Below are 16,752 nucleotides of genomic sequence, written 5' to 3'. Positions count from 1 at the left end.
AAAAAATCATATTTTTAAATATAGTGTAAGAAATTAATCATATAACTTATAAGTAAATTTTTTTTTTATTTTTTTGACATAAATTATCTAATTTTTACTTGTTTGAAAAATTGTAATATATTTTTTTGTTTATGGTATTTAAAAAACAACGAGAGAAGATAATTTTTTAAAAAATATATTTTAATTAAGATAATATATTAAAATATTAAAAATAAAATTAAATAAATTCTTTTTTTCATGAAAAAAATTGAATACGTTTATAAATTATAATTTATATATAATATAAATAAATAAAGACATTAACATAATTTTATTTTATTTTAACTTTTTTATTTTTTTTATTTAAACAAAAAAAATTCCTATTTTCTTTCTATCTAATTTTCCTTCAATCAAATAATACATAAAAAAATATTTTTTTATATTTTTTCTTTTTATTTTTTTTTTCTCTCATTTTCTTCCATGTTTCATCGTCTATCCAAACAAATTGTCAAGGGAGGAAGAACTTCGTTGGCACTTCACTAAACCAGCGTCCTGAAATTTGATTTGATTGAGAGAAATGATGAAGTAAGATATTTCCACAAAATATTTTGTTGAAATTTTCTTACTTTGACGTGGAGTGGCATTGACCAACCAAGTCGCTCCAAGGCCGAAGTGGACTGAATAAGATTCTGACTGCCAGTACCAGATTACTGTTCAAACATCACGCATCACACATCAAGCATCGCGAATCACCGATCACGGTCGCAGTCCCTTCGACCTCTCAAGCCACAGCAAGTGAATTCCATTCACCCCAATTCCATTCTTCTTTCCAACAAAGCGCTCTTTCATGCTCGCCTCCGATTCCAGCTCTGTGCTCGGACCCAAACCCGTCGTGCCTGCCCGCAACCCGACTCTTAACCGTTTCAGCGCCGGCGAATCCTGCTGCCTCTTCCATCCGCCATCTCGATTGAGACCCGCCGTCTCTGCGGGGCCCAACCTTTCCCTCAATACCGTTCAAATGGAAGCGCTCCGCTGGATGGGCCGCGGTTGCTTCAGCTTCAAGAACCCCCGACTCAGGGTAGAGGCCGACAGTAGTGGCGAGGACCTATTTGTCGCTGCGTCTGGCTCTGTCGCCAAGCAGGTTCCCAGTCACCTTGTTATTATGGTCAATGGTATAATTGGAAGGTAAGGCTTCAGTATCATGAATATTATTGGACTTTGCTTCGTATGAGGATTTTGGTTTAGTGGGTTAACTGTGTTGATTTGCGCTTGGTATTTCAGTGCTGCAGATTGGAGATATGCTGCGGAGCAGTTTGTGAAGAAACTTCCTGATAAAGTTATTGTACACCGTAAGCTTTAAAATTACTATTTCACCTTTCCTATAATGTTCAACTTTACTGTGATGAGAACCATACGTGATAGAAAAATAAATACCTAAGAGAAAAATGGAAACGAGAAAATTTGCTAAAATGAGAAATTGGTAAAGATACAAGTGAAATGCCATCCTTATACATGGTAGCTTTCTAGTGTTATCTTAACTAAATCCAAAATATCTGAACTACGTCAGTAAATCTGGTGGATTAAGTTCTTCTAGATTGAGGAAGTCGGTGAAGTCGATCAAGATAGTGGGACTCATACATGATGAAAATTACAAATTCAATGTGGATTAACCCTCACTTAATTACTTTCTTACTTTACCAATCTCCTCAGTGTAGAGGATCTTTTTCCAAATATGTTTTTTTTTCGAGTCCGTCAGAACATCTTGACAATTTAGTGGCACATGGAAAACATTACGTGTTACTGGAACCTGGAATGTTATTTTTCTTATTAACATTCTGATCTTTAAGAAATTAGCTGGTGTGGATGTTGTTATGGTTCACATTTTGAATTTTTTTAGTAGCATTAATTTTAAGAGTTAATGTTATAAATAAGAAAGGGGGAAAAGGGTACTGATGATTGCAAGAATTTATTGGGCTGTTTTATATGCTTTCAGATTCTCAAATGTTGAATCATCCTACTTTAAATTGTTCTTATTCTTCTCCTCACATTGCCAAGTCTATCATCCTTTGCTCTTAATTATTTCCTGATTTTTTTTGCAAGGATCATCATTAATTGTGTTTTACTAAATATCTTGTCGACACAGGCAGTGAATGCAATTCTTCAAGATTGACATTTGATGGTGTTGATACAATGGGTGAGAGGCTAGCCGAAGAGGTACTTTGGTAATAACATAATTTATGATTGGTTTTCTGGTGAATGTCTTAGTCTCATGATTTATCTTCGGTGTTGACTTTGCAACGAGCCATTCACGTCTGATTTTTCAATTTTCACTCATATTTATGCAGGTTCTATGTGTTATTAGACGTTGGCCACAGGTGCAAAAGATATCCTTTGTGGCACATTCTCTTGGAGGCTTGGTGGCAAGATATGCTATTGGAAGGCTTTATGATTATTCTTCAAAATTGGGACCTGTTGGGACAAGTAGAAACAGCATAGTTGACGAGAAGACAGAATATTTGAAGCCATGCCTTGAACCTGGTTCTGAAAACAAAATTGCTGGTTTGGAGCCAGTGAACTTCATTACATTTGCAACACCACATCTTGGTTCACGAGGAAATAAACAGGTTGGTTACATTCCTATGGTGTGTGCCACGTAACTATATCTCTTTGTCAGTTTTTTGCTTGTCTCCCTTGACATTCATCTGTTTGCATTTTAGTTTTGTTAGAAGGAAAGTTCAAATGGAAGGCATTGCTCTTTGACTGCAAGTGCAGTGCACTGGGTGTAACAATTGATTTTAATTCCTTTTTGTTTCCATGAATCCACTGCATGCATGGGGTTTTAGATATTATCCGAGGATTGTTTTATCTCTTCGTGTCTGGAACTTCTGGTGGTCAGTTTCTAAGAAGCTTTCTAAAGACACTTCTCTATATATATACACAGACATAAATTACGTATCCTCAAAGGAGATATAAGAATATGAAATATGGCTACTCTAAGACATGCTCAAAAGTTGGATGTATGATGGGCTCAATTTGTTTGTGGTTTACTTGTTTTGTTGTTCATGCTAATTGTTTCTGTATTGAACATGGAAGCGCAAATACTGTAATTCCAGTATTATATTTCCTTCTCTCTCTCTCTCCCCCCCCTCTCTCTCTCTTTCAGCTTCCATTCCTTTGTGGTCTTCCTTTTCTTGAGAGAAGGGCATCCCAAACTGCACATTTAGTTGCTGGGAGATCTGGGAAGCATCTCTTCCTCATGGACAATGATGATGGAAAGCCCCCTCTGCTTCTACGAATGGTTGATGACACTGACGATTTAAAATTTATGTCGGTATTAATTTGTCAGGAGCTTATCTGATACCGATTTTAATTTCTGTACTATTTGCTCATTTGACCGTTTGTGATGGTGTGTAGGTCAGCTTTACGTGCATTTAAGCGTCGGGTAGCATATGCAAATGCAAACTATGATCGTATCCACTTTAAATTTAGTAATTTTGCTGAAACCATAGATTCACCTAATGGTGCTGATAGATAGAGATTAGAGAAATATTATGGAACTCGTAAAATTTCTTGACTTAGTCTGAAGATATGGTTGGATGGCGTACTTCATCAATTCGTCGTCAACATGAACTTCCAAAGGTATAGATTTTCTGATAATTTTCTATCTCGTTGCTTTACATGTCTATCAGAGGCTGAATTCTGCTTCTTCTTTTGTGCAAGTCGAATCTTCTTGTAATTGATGAGAAATATCCACACATTGTTTACGTTGAAGGGGAGAATGCAAATGACAGTCGCAATAAAGCATCTTCTTATGTTGGAGCCCAAGCAGTTGACTTAGAAGGTTCTTCCCTTATTGTTTGTAAATTCTATATATATGGGAGTCACAAGAACTTCTATTTCAAATTTTGAGGATATCTGAATTCCGAACTTATTGTAATCAACATATTCATTACATACAATTTGATTTGTATTTTATTATTTATATTCTATAAATATTTTCCTCAGCTATATTCAATTTGGTTGCACCAATTATACAAATCAAATGAATATAGTTATACTAGGTGCAAATGCAATTCAATAAGCTAGCTGTAGCTCTATTTTGATTGTTAGGGTAATTTTAAATATATATTTTTCTAATATCTTTATTCGACCACATTGTAGAGGTGATGATAAGGGGTCTCAATCAGGTACCATGGGAGCGTGTGGATGTTAGCTTTAAGGAGAGTAAGCAGCGTTATGTTGCTCACAGTACAATCCAGGTAAACTAGATATCCTTAAAAAGTTTCTCAGAAATCTTTCATGATGCTATCATGTTATCTGATTTCAGGCTGTATTATGAGATGATTCTTCATTCAATGTTTAAGACTCCAATATATAGATAAACATAGCAGTTGATGTGAAAAAGAAAATAATTTAAGATATTATCTGAAGACAAAGTACTCTTGTAAAACACACTAAATCATTTCTGAATAAACCTTAAATATTTATCTCCTGTCTAATCCTTGCTAGACCTCTGTTCTTCACTGGCTATTGTCTGCCTTGCTCCTCATTTAGCACCAATACCATCTTTCTTATATTCCACCTCATCATCAACCCTTTGTGCTTCTTTAGGGTTCTTTATCTTGCTCCTTCAACTTCATCAAGTTCTGAATAAATTTCATTGGCTTTCGACTCATTTTTCTGCCTTCACCTCCAGTCGGTCACCTACAATGGCACATTATTTGTTTCCTCCCATCGAATATATTTGTTTTTTTTTTCTTTTGATCATCCTCTAGTTCTGAACAAGATCTGATGTCTGGACACTGTCATAGTCACCACCACCTTGACTTCAACATCTTCATCCTCCTCGAAATCTTTATTCTCTTTTTCCTCCTCAACGTTTCTATCCTCCTTCATCGTTTCCTGCTTCTTTTGAAGATCAGGAGCTTTAGGGTCCCAATGTTCCTTGGAGGAATCCTGTTTTGAGTTTATAGAAACTGGAATCCTGAGAATATGAAGGAAACAAAATCCTGTATTACTGAATGCAGACTTGATATCAAGGTAATAACAGTAGTGGCTACTTGAAGGAATTTACAAAAACAATGCCCAAAAAGGAAAAAGCTTTAGCTTTCAATTAGCTCGATTCTCTCCCAGTGTACCAACTCTCAATTGAATTCCTTCCTGCATGCCCCTCTCGTACACTACATATAGGCCTCGCTTCCCAAATTCTGAAGATTCTCTCTTCCCTTATCCTACTCTTCCAGGCCAGCAGAGTGAATGAAATTTCTGAACCCACTATTTCTCGGACACACTGTTTTTGTTATCCCCTCGATGAAATGGTTTTATAACACCTTATCTTCCACAACTTTCTTATCCTGTTTGGCATTAGCTTCTCCATCCTCTCCCCCCAAGCCTGCACTGTTATGGTAATTGATGTATTTCTTGTTGTTTAGCCTGATATTTGTTTTCAATTAGTCAAAACTAATTCTTTTTTTTAGTATAAAACGATGGAGTACAAAAGGAGGAGGTATCCTATGAAAAAATAGAGTCCTTTGACTTCAATTTTCAGCCGTGCTTTCATGATCCTGGTGTTATGCATGTAAGAAAAGTTGTGCACTTCAAAATGTTGCTTGCGCCAAGCAAATACATCTATTCAGCCTTTTTTTTGGGTCAGAGATTGATGCCATATGTTCAGTTGATATGTCTAAGTCCTCTTCTTTGTTTGTGATTTTGCATTACCTTTATTCATATTTGGTTAAACTTACCTTTGGCTTGCATATTGGAATTTATGAAACAGATTTATTTTAATAATTCGAAACTTGATTTCTTTATAAGTTGAAAAAAAAAGCGGTAGATTGATTTGTAATTAGAAACTACTCTGTTTAGCTTTTCCCAAAAAGTTGGAAATTGATTCATTTGGAATTTTGATTACTTTATACAAGAATTCTGCTAATGACAGCTCTTTACTAAGGAAAAACAAAATGTTCAACCTTTTGATTTAGTTAATGCATTGGAAACATGAATCTCTTTTGTTCTCCATACAAAACTTCTACTTTGTAACCTTAATGAGTGCCCATTATAAATCTTATTAATACAAATATAGCTAAACTGAAAATTTCAGCCAAAAAAGCTGTATTGAATGCACCCTGAATCGTATATGTATTGGTACGGTTGTGAGAGAGACTTGACAAGTTTATATGATGTTGCACCATGTTTCTACGCCTTTCTTTCAGGTGAAAACGTACTGGCTAAATTCTGATGGTGCTGATGTTGTTTACCATATGATAGATAACTTCCGTCTTTAGTCTTTGGTAAGTTTGTTGTCAATGAAATCAATGTTGTCAGCAATTGTTGTCGTCTGATGTTTTTCCCCCGGCCGTCTTACATCGAAACTGATGAAGATAATTTGTATACCAAGGAAAAAAACCGGGGTAGAAAAAAGAGAGAGAAGAAAACGATGGTTTGTACATTGTATTGTACTATTGTAGTCTTTTTCCCTTTTTTTTTTGGTGTGTGGAGGGTTTTAACTTTTAAGGTAGTTGGAAAAGCTGTTGGCCTTCATTTAAGAGCACCTTTAGCCAAGGTAGTAGGGGAAAATAATTGACTAATAACATCATGTAGCATAAAATCCAAATTTTTTATGATCAACCAGTTTGCACGGGAATGATAAAATTTGTTATATTATGCTTTTTGTTTTTAATCTTGTTAAATTTTTTAAATTATTTTTAATATTTAATTTGATTTGTTTTATTCTCAACGTTGGAAATAAATTTTAATCTCATTTCTGAATATTAGGGACTAACATTTTTGGAGGAAAAAATATAGTTGATTCAAATTCAGGAAAAATACAAAAAAAAAGACTGTTAATTTTTTAATATTCGTGTTGTGTGTTTTGAGAATTAATTATTGGATTTAATTACTCTCTTCAACTTTTTAATTTTATCGAATTTGTAATTAGGTCTTTATATTTTTTTTTTCAATTGCATTTCGGTATTGTTTTTAATTTTGTAATTAGGCCTTTACTAGTGTAAAAATGTTAGAATTAATGGAATATTTTTTGCAAATTAAAGATATTCACAATTAAGAACTAAATTAGATCTTTGACTACATATTTTCGGAAAAAATATTCTGTTACTTTGAATATTTTTAATACCAAAAAGACCTAATTACAAAATTAAAAACAGCGTAAGGAATTAATTGAAAAGAAAAAAAAAATAGACTTAATCATAAATTTAGTAAAAATATAAGTAACGATAGAATAATTAAATTTAATAACTAAAATAATATTTAAAATAATTCTTAAAATTTCTGTCGCGAATTAAAATACTCTCTTACTTTCATAAATGTCTAGATAAATTTTTGAAATTTACTTTGATGAATCTTCGTTTGTTTCTAACTCAGTTGTCATTAATACGGTGTAGATATGGACGGTTAAATGTCAACGTGACATAATGTCTCAAACTAGTCGATTAGATTTAATTTAGTTCTTCTACTAATATAACATGTATAAAAAAATATTTACTTATAAAATAATATTTTCTTAATAAGACAAAATAGCAGCTATTAATGATTACTTTTATCTACGGAATCTATATTCATCCGATAAAAAACTGTATTAGGACTTTTTGAATAGTTTAACTGCGTCAAAATACTTTAAAAATATTTTAGAACTAAGATAATAATTTTTTTTGAAAATACCCTTACTGGTATATTTCTCTGTTTTTTCTATTTTCTTTGTTATAGTAAAACTAGTGATTATATAATTACCACTTTTGGTATTTATTCTTCAAGAATAAATCTCCACCATATATTTTACTCTTTATATACTCATTTTGTTCTCCACCACATATTATTCTATTATGTGGTTAATTAACCTAAAGTGATCATGATTAAATCTAAATACTTAACCACATGATCAAAATCACCTTCACCCCTCTGTCTCTCTCTAGGAGGTTGAACTTTCCTCTCTCTTCCTCTAAAGTCACATGTTAAATACGAGTATTAGTAAGGATTAAGATAAAGGTTAGGAAAGTGTTAGAAAGTTGCCAAATTTAAGCATGTTTTTATCAAGATTTCATTAAGTAATCTCTCACTCTTTCTTCTCTTTAAAGAACCGGTTCCTCCCCCTCTCTTTCTCAAATAAATCACATGCTAATTTTTGTTATTTGTTACCATTGTTAGATAAGAATTAGAAACCAAGAGATCTAGTGAGAAATTAACTAAAATTGGCATCACATCCCTCACTCTTCTCTCTTGAAGAAACCGGATCCTCTCCCTCTCTCTCAATTAAATCACATGGTAAATATGATGATTAAGTGGTGATTATGACAAAGTTAAGGAAGCTACTAGGAAGCTACATATTTACACATGTAATTAACATTCTTCTCCTCTCATAACTGTGGATTCCTCTCCCTTTTCCCATTAATCATCAAAATTTCATATAGTTAGAAGTAAGAAAGAAAGATTTACAAAGAGCATGAAATCAATTGCTTAACTCTCTCTTTTCCAACTGGGTTTCCTTCCCCTTCCTTTATCAAATTTTATTTCTTTCCACTAAACCAAGTTAAGGAAGAGAGAAAAACCAAATAGAAAGGAAGAGAGCTAGAGGAGGCCGAGAGTGAGAGAGATCAAGAACCATCAAACCAAGCTTGTTTTCTACCATTTTCTTCATCAAGTTTCAAGAGCAAACACCTCCACTTCTCAATCTTTCAAGAACCAACCTCATCCTCTTCATCTTCTTCTTCATTTACCTCTTGAAATCATCAACAGGTGAGTGAAGAAAATCTCTTAAATTTCTTTTCCTCAAAACCTTTTTCAATATGGACGAGTTTCTTAAGGGAGTTTTGTTGTTCCTTTCCTTGATTAGAATATTTTTCTTAGGAGCTTTAAGGAGAACTTCCAAACTAGCCAAAAATCAAGCTCAATAGAGTGACAAATCACTCCCCTTTTCCTTTCTAGTTGGTTCGGCCATGAGGCCTATTTTTCTATTAATTAATGTGTTGTTGTTTAAGTGATTTCTTATGCTAAAGAGGATTAAGAAGTAAATTAAAGAAGAGGTAAGGGTTAGGTGTAGTTAGAAATCTCTTTGTTATGTTTATATGTTCATATTGTTGCTTGATAATGTTTGTATGATGATTTGATGAAAGATGATGGTTATGATGTTTGAATGTTTGCTAAATGTCTTATAGTGTGTTAATAATGTTTATGATGAATTTATGTTGGATGTATATGATGATGATAGTGACGGAATTGATATATGAGCTTGGGGTCAAAACACAATTTTGTAAAAGGGAGAAGATAAGAACATAATTCATGAAAGGATGATTAAAGAAGTGATGTAAAAAGATTAAGAGAAAAGTGATTAAGAAACCTAAAGAAGTCATAGATAAAACATAAGGTCTATAAAGAGGGTTAAAATGTAACTTAAAGTAAAAGTGGGCAAAAAATATGAATAATAAAAGAATAAACTTAAAGAAGATTTTGTGGTAAAATTATAATTTTATAAAACTTATAAATAAGCAAAAGATTGATAAAAGTGAAGTTAAGGAAAATTAAAAGATGAAAAATTTGAAGATTTGAAGAAAAGACACTAAAAGATTCATCAAAACAAGACATTAGCTCTAGAAAACATGTATGATATAATTTTAGGGTTAAATATGAAAATAAGGATAAAGAGTGGATAAAAAATATAAATAACAAAAGTAACTCTTAAAAAGTGAGAAAATAGAAACTTAGGGTTAAAATAGTAATTATATAAAAGATTGGAGCTAAAAACATAAATATATAATAGACTCAAGCTAGAATGGTACTTAAAAAAACTTTTCTTTAAAATTAATTACAGCTAGCCAATAAAATGGTTATCACATGACAATTTGATTGTCATCAAGGATTCAAACCTTCCACATGAATCTTATTACCTTGCCTTCTATCCATTAGGCAAATTGTTTCTTCAATACAAATTGTGTTTTTAATATTCTATATTGAAATCTAGTGCAACCTAAAAAAATTTTATGATATATATATTTGTACATATAAAATATGTTATATAAAAATTCAAATTATATTATAATTATATATAATTTAATTAAGTTAAACTTCAGTTATATGAAATATTAATTTTGTTTTTTAATAATAATATTGTATTTCTTAAAATTTTATTATTAACATTTTTATTTTATTATAATTTTATATATTTATTTTATTAAAATTTATACAATTACTAAAATAAATTTTAAAAATTTTTAAATATTTACATATTAAAATATTAGTAAATATGTATATTTCAAATTTTAATTTTAAATTTTTGACTATTTTATATTTTTTATTTACGTGAAATCGAATTAACCAATTCAATATATGACCCACCAATTGAACCAGTGATTCAGTGACCTAATAACTTGACCGATTCAATCACTAATTCGGTTCTGACAACTATGCTAATTAGGAATTCACCTAGATCGACCAGCCGATTCTTTTCAAAATCATGTTAAAAACAAGTCCACAAATTTTTTTTTAAAATATACTTGTTTTATTACTCTTAAAAAATTTTAAAGAAAAAGTGTCCCCCACACTCGTGAGACCAACAAATCCTTTCCCCTTTCAAGTACGGTTCTCACTTCTCACTGATTACTTTGGAGTTATTTACTTATTCTCCACTTGCAACATAAGCAAAATGAAAAATCGGACGTGTATCAATATTTTTGTTACAATTCCTTTTTTAAATAAAAATTACAAGAGGAAGCCCCCACCCACTAGTATTGAGGAAGAAGAAGCAATAATATGTAATCAAACAATATCAATTCCAATATATAATTAGGTGAGATAGAAAATAATTTTTTTTTTAAAAAAAGGAATATTTGAAAATTTACAATGGCGAAGAACCTGGAAGACATTAAAATGCTTTTGTCTGAAACCTCAAGAAGCAAGTTAGCTTAGTAGTTTTGCTGAGTTTAAAGTTCCGCCTATTTGCTCATCTCCAAAGCTAGCTTGATCTGCATGAGATGCGTTCGGACACTACTTTCTTCTACCTGCTTTTGCCAAAAATAATTAGAAACAAACATATGTACAATGATCGTTGTGGCGCAAGCATCATTAACAGTCAATTGAAAACTAAGAACGGTAATGATGTATATTTCCTTAAGTGTGATAAATATGGTTCAAATAATGCAAAGATGTGTATCTCTTAAGTATCATAATCTAGTACCCATTTGCTCAATACGAAACTCATAAGATATTACATAAGATTCCAAAACAGAAATTAATATAGAATAACCAGCTTCTGTATGCACTTTATTATCCTTATAAACTTTATCCAATGTCAAATGTCAAATGGGAACCATAACAAATTCTTAACAGCAAACATTTGGAGTCAAACTTGAAGAACACATCATGCTTCTGTGAATTTTCAACTAAACATGATGAAAAAAAAAGGTTTATAATCCATAGGAATAATGTTTCCATAGTAAGATATTATGTTAACTCCGCCTATCCTACACTTGCAGTACATAACCCGGTTCCAAACCCGGACAAAATGTTGAACGGCCAAACAGGAGCACGAACATAAGTTAAGTGTAGTAGAGATGAAGATGTTGAGATAGATGAGTGGTCATACGCGATTGGATAGAATAAATAATGAAGATATACGAGAGAGAGAGAGAGTTGGAGTAGCACATATTATGGAAAAGATGGTAGAATCGCGTCTCAGATGGTTTTGACATGTGAGAAAAAAGACCGACAGAGCAGCCAGTTAGGAGGGTGGATGAGATGGAAGATGAACAAGGGGTGAAAGGCAGAGAAAAACCTAGGAAAACCATTCATGAAGTGGTCAAACGAGATTTACATGTAAACGGTATCTTTATAGACATGATACATTATAGAGCTCAATGACATCATTTGATCCATGTAGCCGACCACACCTAATGAAACAAGGCTTTGTTATTGTTGTAGTAAGATATTATGTTACAGATGATAACTGTGCACCATTGATTTTAGAGTGAAACGAAATGATATACTAGCAATATCATATAAGCTACTTAAAAGAATAAAAGAAAGTATTATATCCTAACATTGTATTTTGAATTTTGATAACACTAAACCATATGTGCAGTATTTTCTCCTAAACTTCCACAAATTCAATTTATATCTTGCGAAATTTCAACAAAAACACCAGAAAAAATTCTGATGCTCAGAAGCAGTTTTATGACATTTAAGTTTCGATAATCCCAGTGTCGCTATCCTTAACCAAATAAAAAAAACCCATAATCATACACAAAAAGAAAGGTATTTAGATAAATAGCTAAGCACCCAATGAAGAAAAGAGACAAATAGTTGTGAAGAGCAACGAAACCTTCCTTGAGAGATTCGTTGTACACAATTCATGTTCTAGGGCAATGAATCATAACTCTCACCTGAATAGCTGCTACCGAAGCCAGTAGTAATTCACACTCATCAAGCAAAGCTTTCTCCTTGGCTGCTACAATTGCAACCTCGGAAATTAAATTATTCATGCCCTCCACCTATCACACACAAAAATAACGTGGCCTCAGCAACTAGACTAGACCATTTTATAGAACAGAGATAAATAAATTGGTAGTAAGGTCCTTTCATACTGAATTACAGATTTTAAATTTATATATTTGGAAGGGAAGAATAAAAGATAAAAAGAACAATGAAAAAAACAGAAAAATAAAGATAGCAAATGCAATTCGGCCTACAAAATAGAACATAAATTGATGATAAAGCATATCGTCAGAAATCTTAACATTGATGTTGATATCTGTACCAGTCCAATAGAACTCATAGAACAATTAACTCACCCGTAAAAGTGATGAGCAGATTGTAGATCCCATTGCTTGCATAACATCAACAGCTTGACCGATAGCAGCTTTCAAATGCTCTATATCGACCTTTAAAACAGAAACCATAGTAATGAAGTCGGTGCCTATCTCCCCATAAAGGTCATTCATAATCAAATGAAAACAAGAGCTTGCCATCATACATACCTTTGCTCCTCCAGCTACCGGTAGACAAAGAGTGCTTGCCTTAAAATCTTGTACAGCACCAGATAAAGTGTCGCCGTGATCTCTTTCAAATACAGCCCAATCATCAAGGAAGTTCATCTGCCTCAGTCATTTCAAAAGGCCAAGATTTGAAGGTGTGTCTCAAAATGTAGAAACTTAAATTTAATCAAAGTGTAAAGTATTATTTTGATCCCCAACAATTGGGTCAAATTCTAATTCGGTTTCCAACGTTTCAAACGTCCTATATTAGTCCTCAATATATAGAAATACGATGTTTAAAATGTTAGTGACCAAATTAGAATTTGGCTCAAACATTGGAGACCAAAATAGTACTTTATCCTTAAACAAATAAGGAAAGACGAAAGACGATAACATTTCACATTTCTAGCAAGGAAAATTGAAAACCATCAACATTGTACTACCAAAATCTTAGCCCCCTCCAGAACCAAAATTCTTCTAACCATGTACCTTATATATGCTCCAAGTTGAAAAAAGTAAATTAAATAAAAAAAAGAGCAGAATTTTTTGTTGCAATTATTTTTTTTATTCAATTTGTTATACCAACAACATCTGTCAAGAAAAAATCATTACTTCATCATTCAAAATAGAATTCAGCTTAAGCTCAAGCTTCCGCTGCTGAAGATCAATCCTGTTCCTGATAACAGACTCCAACAGTGAGAGAGTAGTTCTCCATACATCATACAGTGTTCTCTGCACCAATGAAAAAGAGTATGCAGTCATGTCCATAGCAGTAGAATTACTTCAAAAAGAGTATGCTACCAAATTTGTTAAAGATAGTAGGTAACACCTCTACAATTGCATTTTGGATGTAAAGTGCAGCCTCGGCTCTTGCATTGGTAAATCTCCATTGCAAGTATCTGTTGTATAGAAGCCGTAATTGGTGAGCATCTTCTACGTTGGCTGCACCCTTGTTCCCTTTTCTAAAATCAGCAATGAAGGTAAGCACTGAATTTGAATTGCTGGATTGAACGGATGAACCAGACGACCTTATTCGAGATGGACTAACCCCTCTAGGAGGAGGAGTTGATGGTCTTGATCTAGATGGACTGATTCCTCTTGACCCAGAACATGATAACGCCGAGGTCCTACTAGGCAACGCAGGATGCGAGTGTGATCCAGGAACTGATAAGGACTGAGATCTGACTCCAGTAAACCCCGGTCCTGCTTTACCTGACGGAGTAAGAGGTAGAGATTTTTGTGACCTTAACACCTCACCACTTACATTACCACTTCCAACACGCGAAAACAGAGTAATAGCATCACTAGAACATCTCTTCAGTGAAGATAAAACAGTTGGAGGTGCTGGAGTGTCGAAACTTCTAGAAACAGCAAGATCAACACTCCTGTTTAGGGCACTAGAAGATACCTTCCCGCCAATCCTACTAGGCCACCGATGCTGATCTATGAATTTAGAAGGCAAAATCTCCACTGGCTTCGAATTCTCAGACTGATTAGAGATATTTTTCCCTTTTAGAGGACTCCTCTTTCTTTCTGGTGTAGGCTTCCTTATTAAGGGAAGAGCTTCAGCCTGCTTGTGTGCCACATTTGATGTCGGACGCAGGGAGGTTACTGGCTTTGACTTCTTGCTAACAGGACTGGAAATGGAGTCTGAATTGAAAGAAACGCTGAGGCTCCGCATTGTGGAAGGCCATAGACTTTCTGGCAAACGGCCACCTGCCGCCGCCCTTCCGGATGATAACTTGACATCTAAGGATGAGTCACGGACCGGCGTGGAAGGCCTTGGTGGCGGCGGTGAAGGAGGAGTCGAAGGCCTCCTTCTTTCTGACGATTGAGCTCTCTTTTGTAATGATGATGACGATGAAGACGATGATGGTAATGCTGTCCTTGTAGGATTTGGTGAAGGGAATCTTCGAGAAGGGGGAGCCGGAGAAGGTGACCTATACCGGGAACTAACTTCTCTTGTGGCGACCGGAGTGGGCGACTTATGTGGAGATGTAAATTCTGTTGGGTTAGCCGGAATAGGAGACTTGTACCGAGAGCTAACTTGTTTTGTTCTGGAGCGCCGAGTGGTGGGTGCATTGTTCTTTTCTGCCAGAACAAAGGGGGCTGCTCTCGGGGTCTGCACAGATTTGTGTTTCCCTGAGCCTTGCTCTGATTCACATACATCCATCCACTCTGTCCCAATCAGACCACATTGATTTAAGCCTTTCAAGAAGGTGAACCAGATTCGTCAGCCTTGCCAATCATGTTTCTCCCGTTCAACGGAACACAATTCAACGGCACGGAATTATCCAGAAAGCAGATCCTTTTCTGTTCAGTAAATCTGCCATCGAAAAAATAAATAAAAAAATAAAAAGTGATGCAGCACAGTTGTAAGAAAGGAAAAGGAAAAGGAATCAAACAAACAAACACGTATCCCACGTCTTTACAGAGAGTCGGATATGTTTGTGAAGTAATTTTACAATCACATTCACACTCAATAAACGCAAGAACGGCATTTGGAGTAACTGGTGAGAGAAACTCCCGGAAACTGTCCTGACGTGCATTTAACGTTTTATTAACATTAGATTAGATGGCAGTGGGTTATGTAATTATGTTTATGGGATTAACTGAAAACAAATATTAGAAAGGATTCAAAATTTCAAATTCGAGGGGAAAATGGGGATACTGCGGACTGCGGACTGCGGACTGCGGAGAGTTAGAGGGTGTGTAGGACGAGAGAGAGATGTGCGCAAGGGAATATGGAATATTGGCGTTATAAGTAAATTTTTTAACTCCGGTTTTTTTTGCCTCCCACGGAAGTAGCATGGTCTGGCCATTGGTGTATGTGCTGTCAATGGGTTCGGTTCATTCAGAAACCTACAAATTTCCCTATATCTTTCTATCTCGATTCTCGACCCCTTTTTCATGAAAGTAATTTTTTTACTGACAGCTGAATAATGATAGCGACACAAAAACTACCAATCTTACAACGCTCTCCTACCAAATGAAAACAAACAACAATTTACTAAGATTTTTTGTCTGTAATAAATTAAAAAAAATTATTTTTAAAAAAAATTTATTTTAACTTTAAATATTAATAGAATTCAAGGTACATGGGAGTAATAGAATTTTTTAAGGTACATAAGTCTTTATTTATTCTCGGTTAATTCTATAATATTAATAGGATTCGTCACTGGCGATACGGCAAACTTTTTTAAAATACAAAAAATAAACGTATGTTGGTATTTAAAGTTAAGTTTTCTTTTAGAAATATTTTTTTAATTTATTAAAAAAATCCCAATCCAATATGATCTAAGTCAGCCTAATTGATTAGTAATTTATAATTAAAGAATTAGCTCATTGTTAATATTAGTCAATTTTAATGTTTAAGTTTATAATTTAAAATGTAAAACAAAAAATTTATAACTTAAAGTCTAAAATTTTAAATAAACAAAATTATTTAAAAAAATTAGTGCTAATTAGTGGAAAAAATGAATTACTTAGCATTTCTTATCATAATATATAGTAATCTACAAAGTATAATGTATGATATCTATTATTATAGTGGTTACAAATTTAAATTTATATGATAACTATAAAACTTCACAATACTTAAAAGGATAGCAAAAATTAAACTGATATATTTGTTTTTACTATTTGGCATTTTTTTTTTTTAAAGTAAAAATTATTTTTAAATAGTCACCACCAAAATAAAAAATTCATCATCATCAAGATAAAAAATTACTAAAAAATCTGTAGAGATACTCACAATTTTAACACTATTTTTTTCATTATTTAAATCAGAATTTGC

At 33.3% G+C, this 16,752-nt stretch overlaps 2 protein-coding genes across 2 annotated transcripts; one reads left to right on the top strand and one right to left on the bottom strand.

The window, feature by feature from the left end:
* Positions 1–461: 461 nt before the first annotated feature.
* LOC107630618 (uncharacterized) lies at positions 462–6,642 on the top strand. The gene is made up of 10 exons (XM_016333819.3): positions 462–1,164; positions 1,261–1,328; positions 2,123–2,193; positions 2,325–2,603; positions 3,143–3,306; positions 3,394–3,449; positions 3,566–3,618; positions 3,700–3,820; positions 4,141–4,238; positions 6,192–6,642. The coding sequence occupies exons 1-10, from the start codon at positions 827–829 to the stop codon at positions 6,261–6,263; spliced, it is 1,320 nt and encodes a 439-aa protein (XP_016189305.1). The 5' UTR covers positions 462–826; the 3' UTR covers positions 6,264–6,642.
* Positions 6,643–10,645: 4,003 nt separating this feature from the next.
* Positions 10,646–15,140, bottom strand: LOC107630616 (AUGMIN subunit 8). Its single transcript, XM_016333816.3, has 6 exons — positions 13,786–15,140; positions 13,569–13,688; positions 12,960–13,076; positions 12,774–12,863; positions 12,366–12,473; positions 10,646–10,985 (listed from the first exon to the last, which is right to left on the bottom strand). Exons 1-6 carry the CDS (start codon positions 15,127–15,129, stop codon positions 10,920–10,922), a joined length of 1,845 nt encoding a protein of 614 aa, XP_016189302.1. The 5' UTR covers positions 15,130–15,140; the 3' UTR covers positions 10,646–10,919.
* Positions 15,141–16,752: the final 1,612 nt, after the last annotated feature.

This window comes from Arachis ipaensis, chromosome B3, assembly GCF_059453495.1.
Source record: "Arachis ipaensis isolate K30076 ecotype BB chromosome B3, ASM5945349v1, whole genome shotgun sequence".
In the NCBI taxonomy this organism is placed as follows: domain Eukaryota; kingdom Viridiplantae; phylum Streptophyta; class Magnoliopsida; order Fabales; family Fabaceae; genus Arachis; species Arachis ipaensis.
This window is presented reverse-complemented; position numbering and strand designations above follow the sequence as displayed.

Coding starts and splice junctions, on each gene's coding strand:
- LOC107630618 (XM_016333819.3), top strand. CDS start 827: ATGCTCGCCTCCGATTCCAGCTCTGTGCTCGGACCCAAACCCGTCGTG. Junction 3,450..3,565: donor TGCAAATGCAAACTATGATC/GTATCCACTTTA, acceptor CTTAGTCTGAAG/ATATGGTTGGATGGCGTACT. Junction 4,239..6,191: donor TTGCTCACAGTACAATCCAG/GTAAACTAGATA, acceptor CCTTTCTTTCAG/GTGAAAACGTACTGGCTAAA.
- LOC107630616 (XM_016333816.3), bottom strand. CDS start 15,129: ATGGATGTATGTGAATCAGAGCAAGGCTCAGGGAAACACAAATCTGTG. Junction 12,864..12,959: donor CGGTAGCTGGAGGAGCAAAG/GTATGTATGATG, acceptor TCTGTTTTAAAG/GTCGATATAGAGCATTTGAA. Junction 12,474..12,773: donor TCTGCTCATCACTTTTACGG/GTGAGTTAATTG, acceptor TGTGTGTGATAG/GTGGAGGGCATGAATAATTT.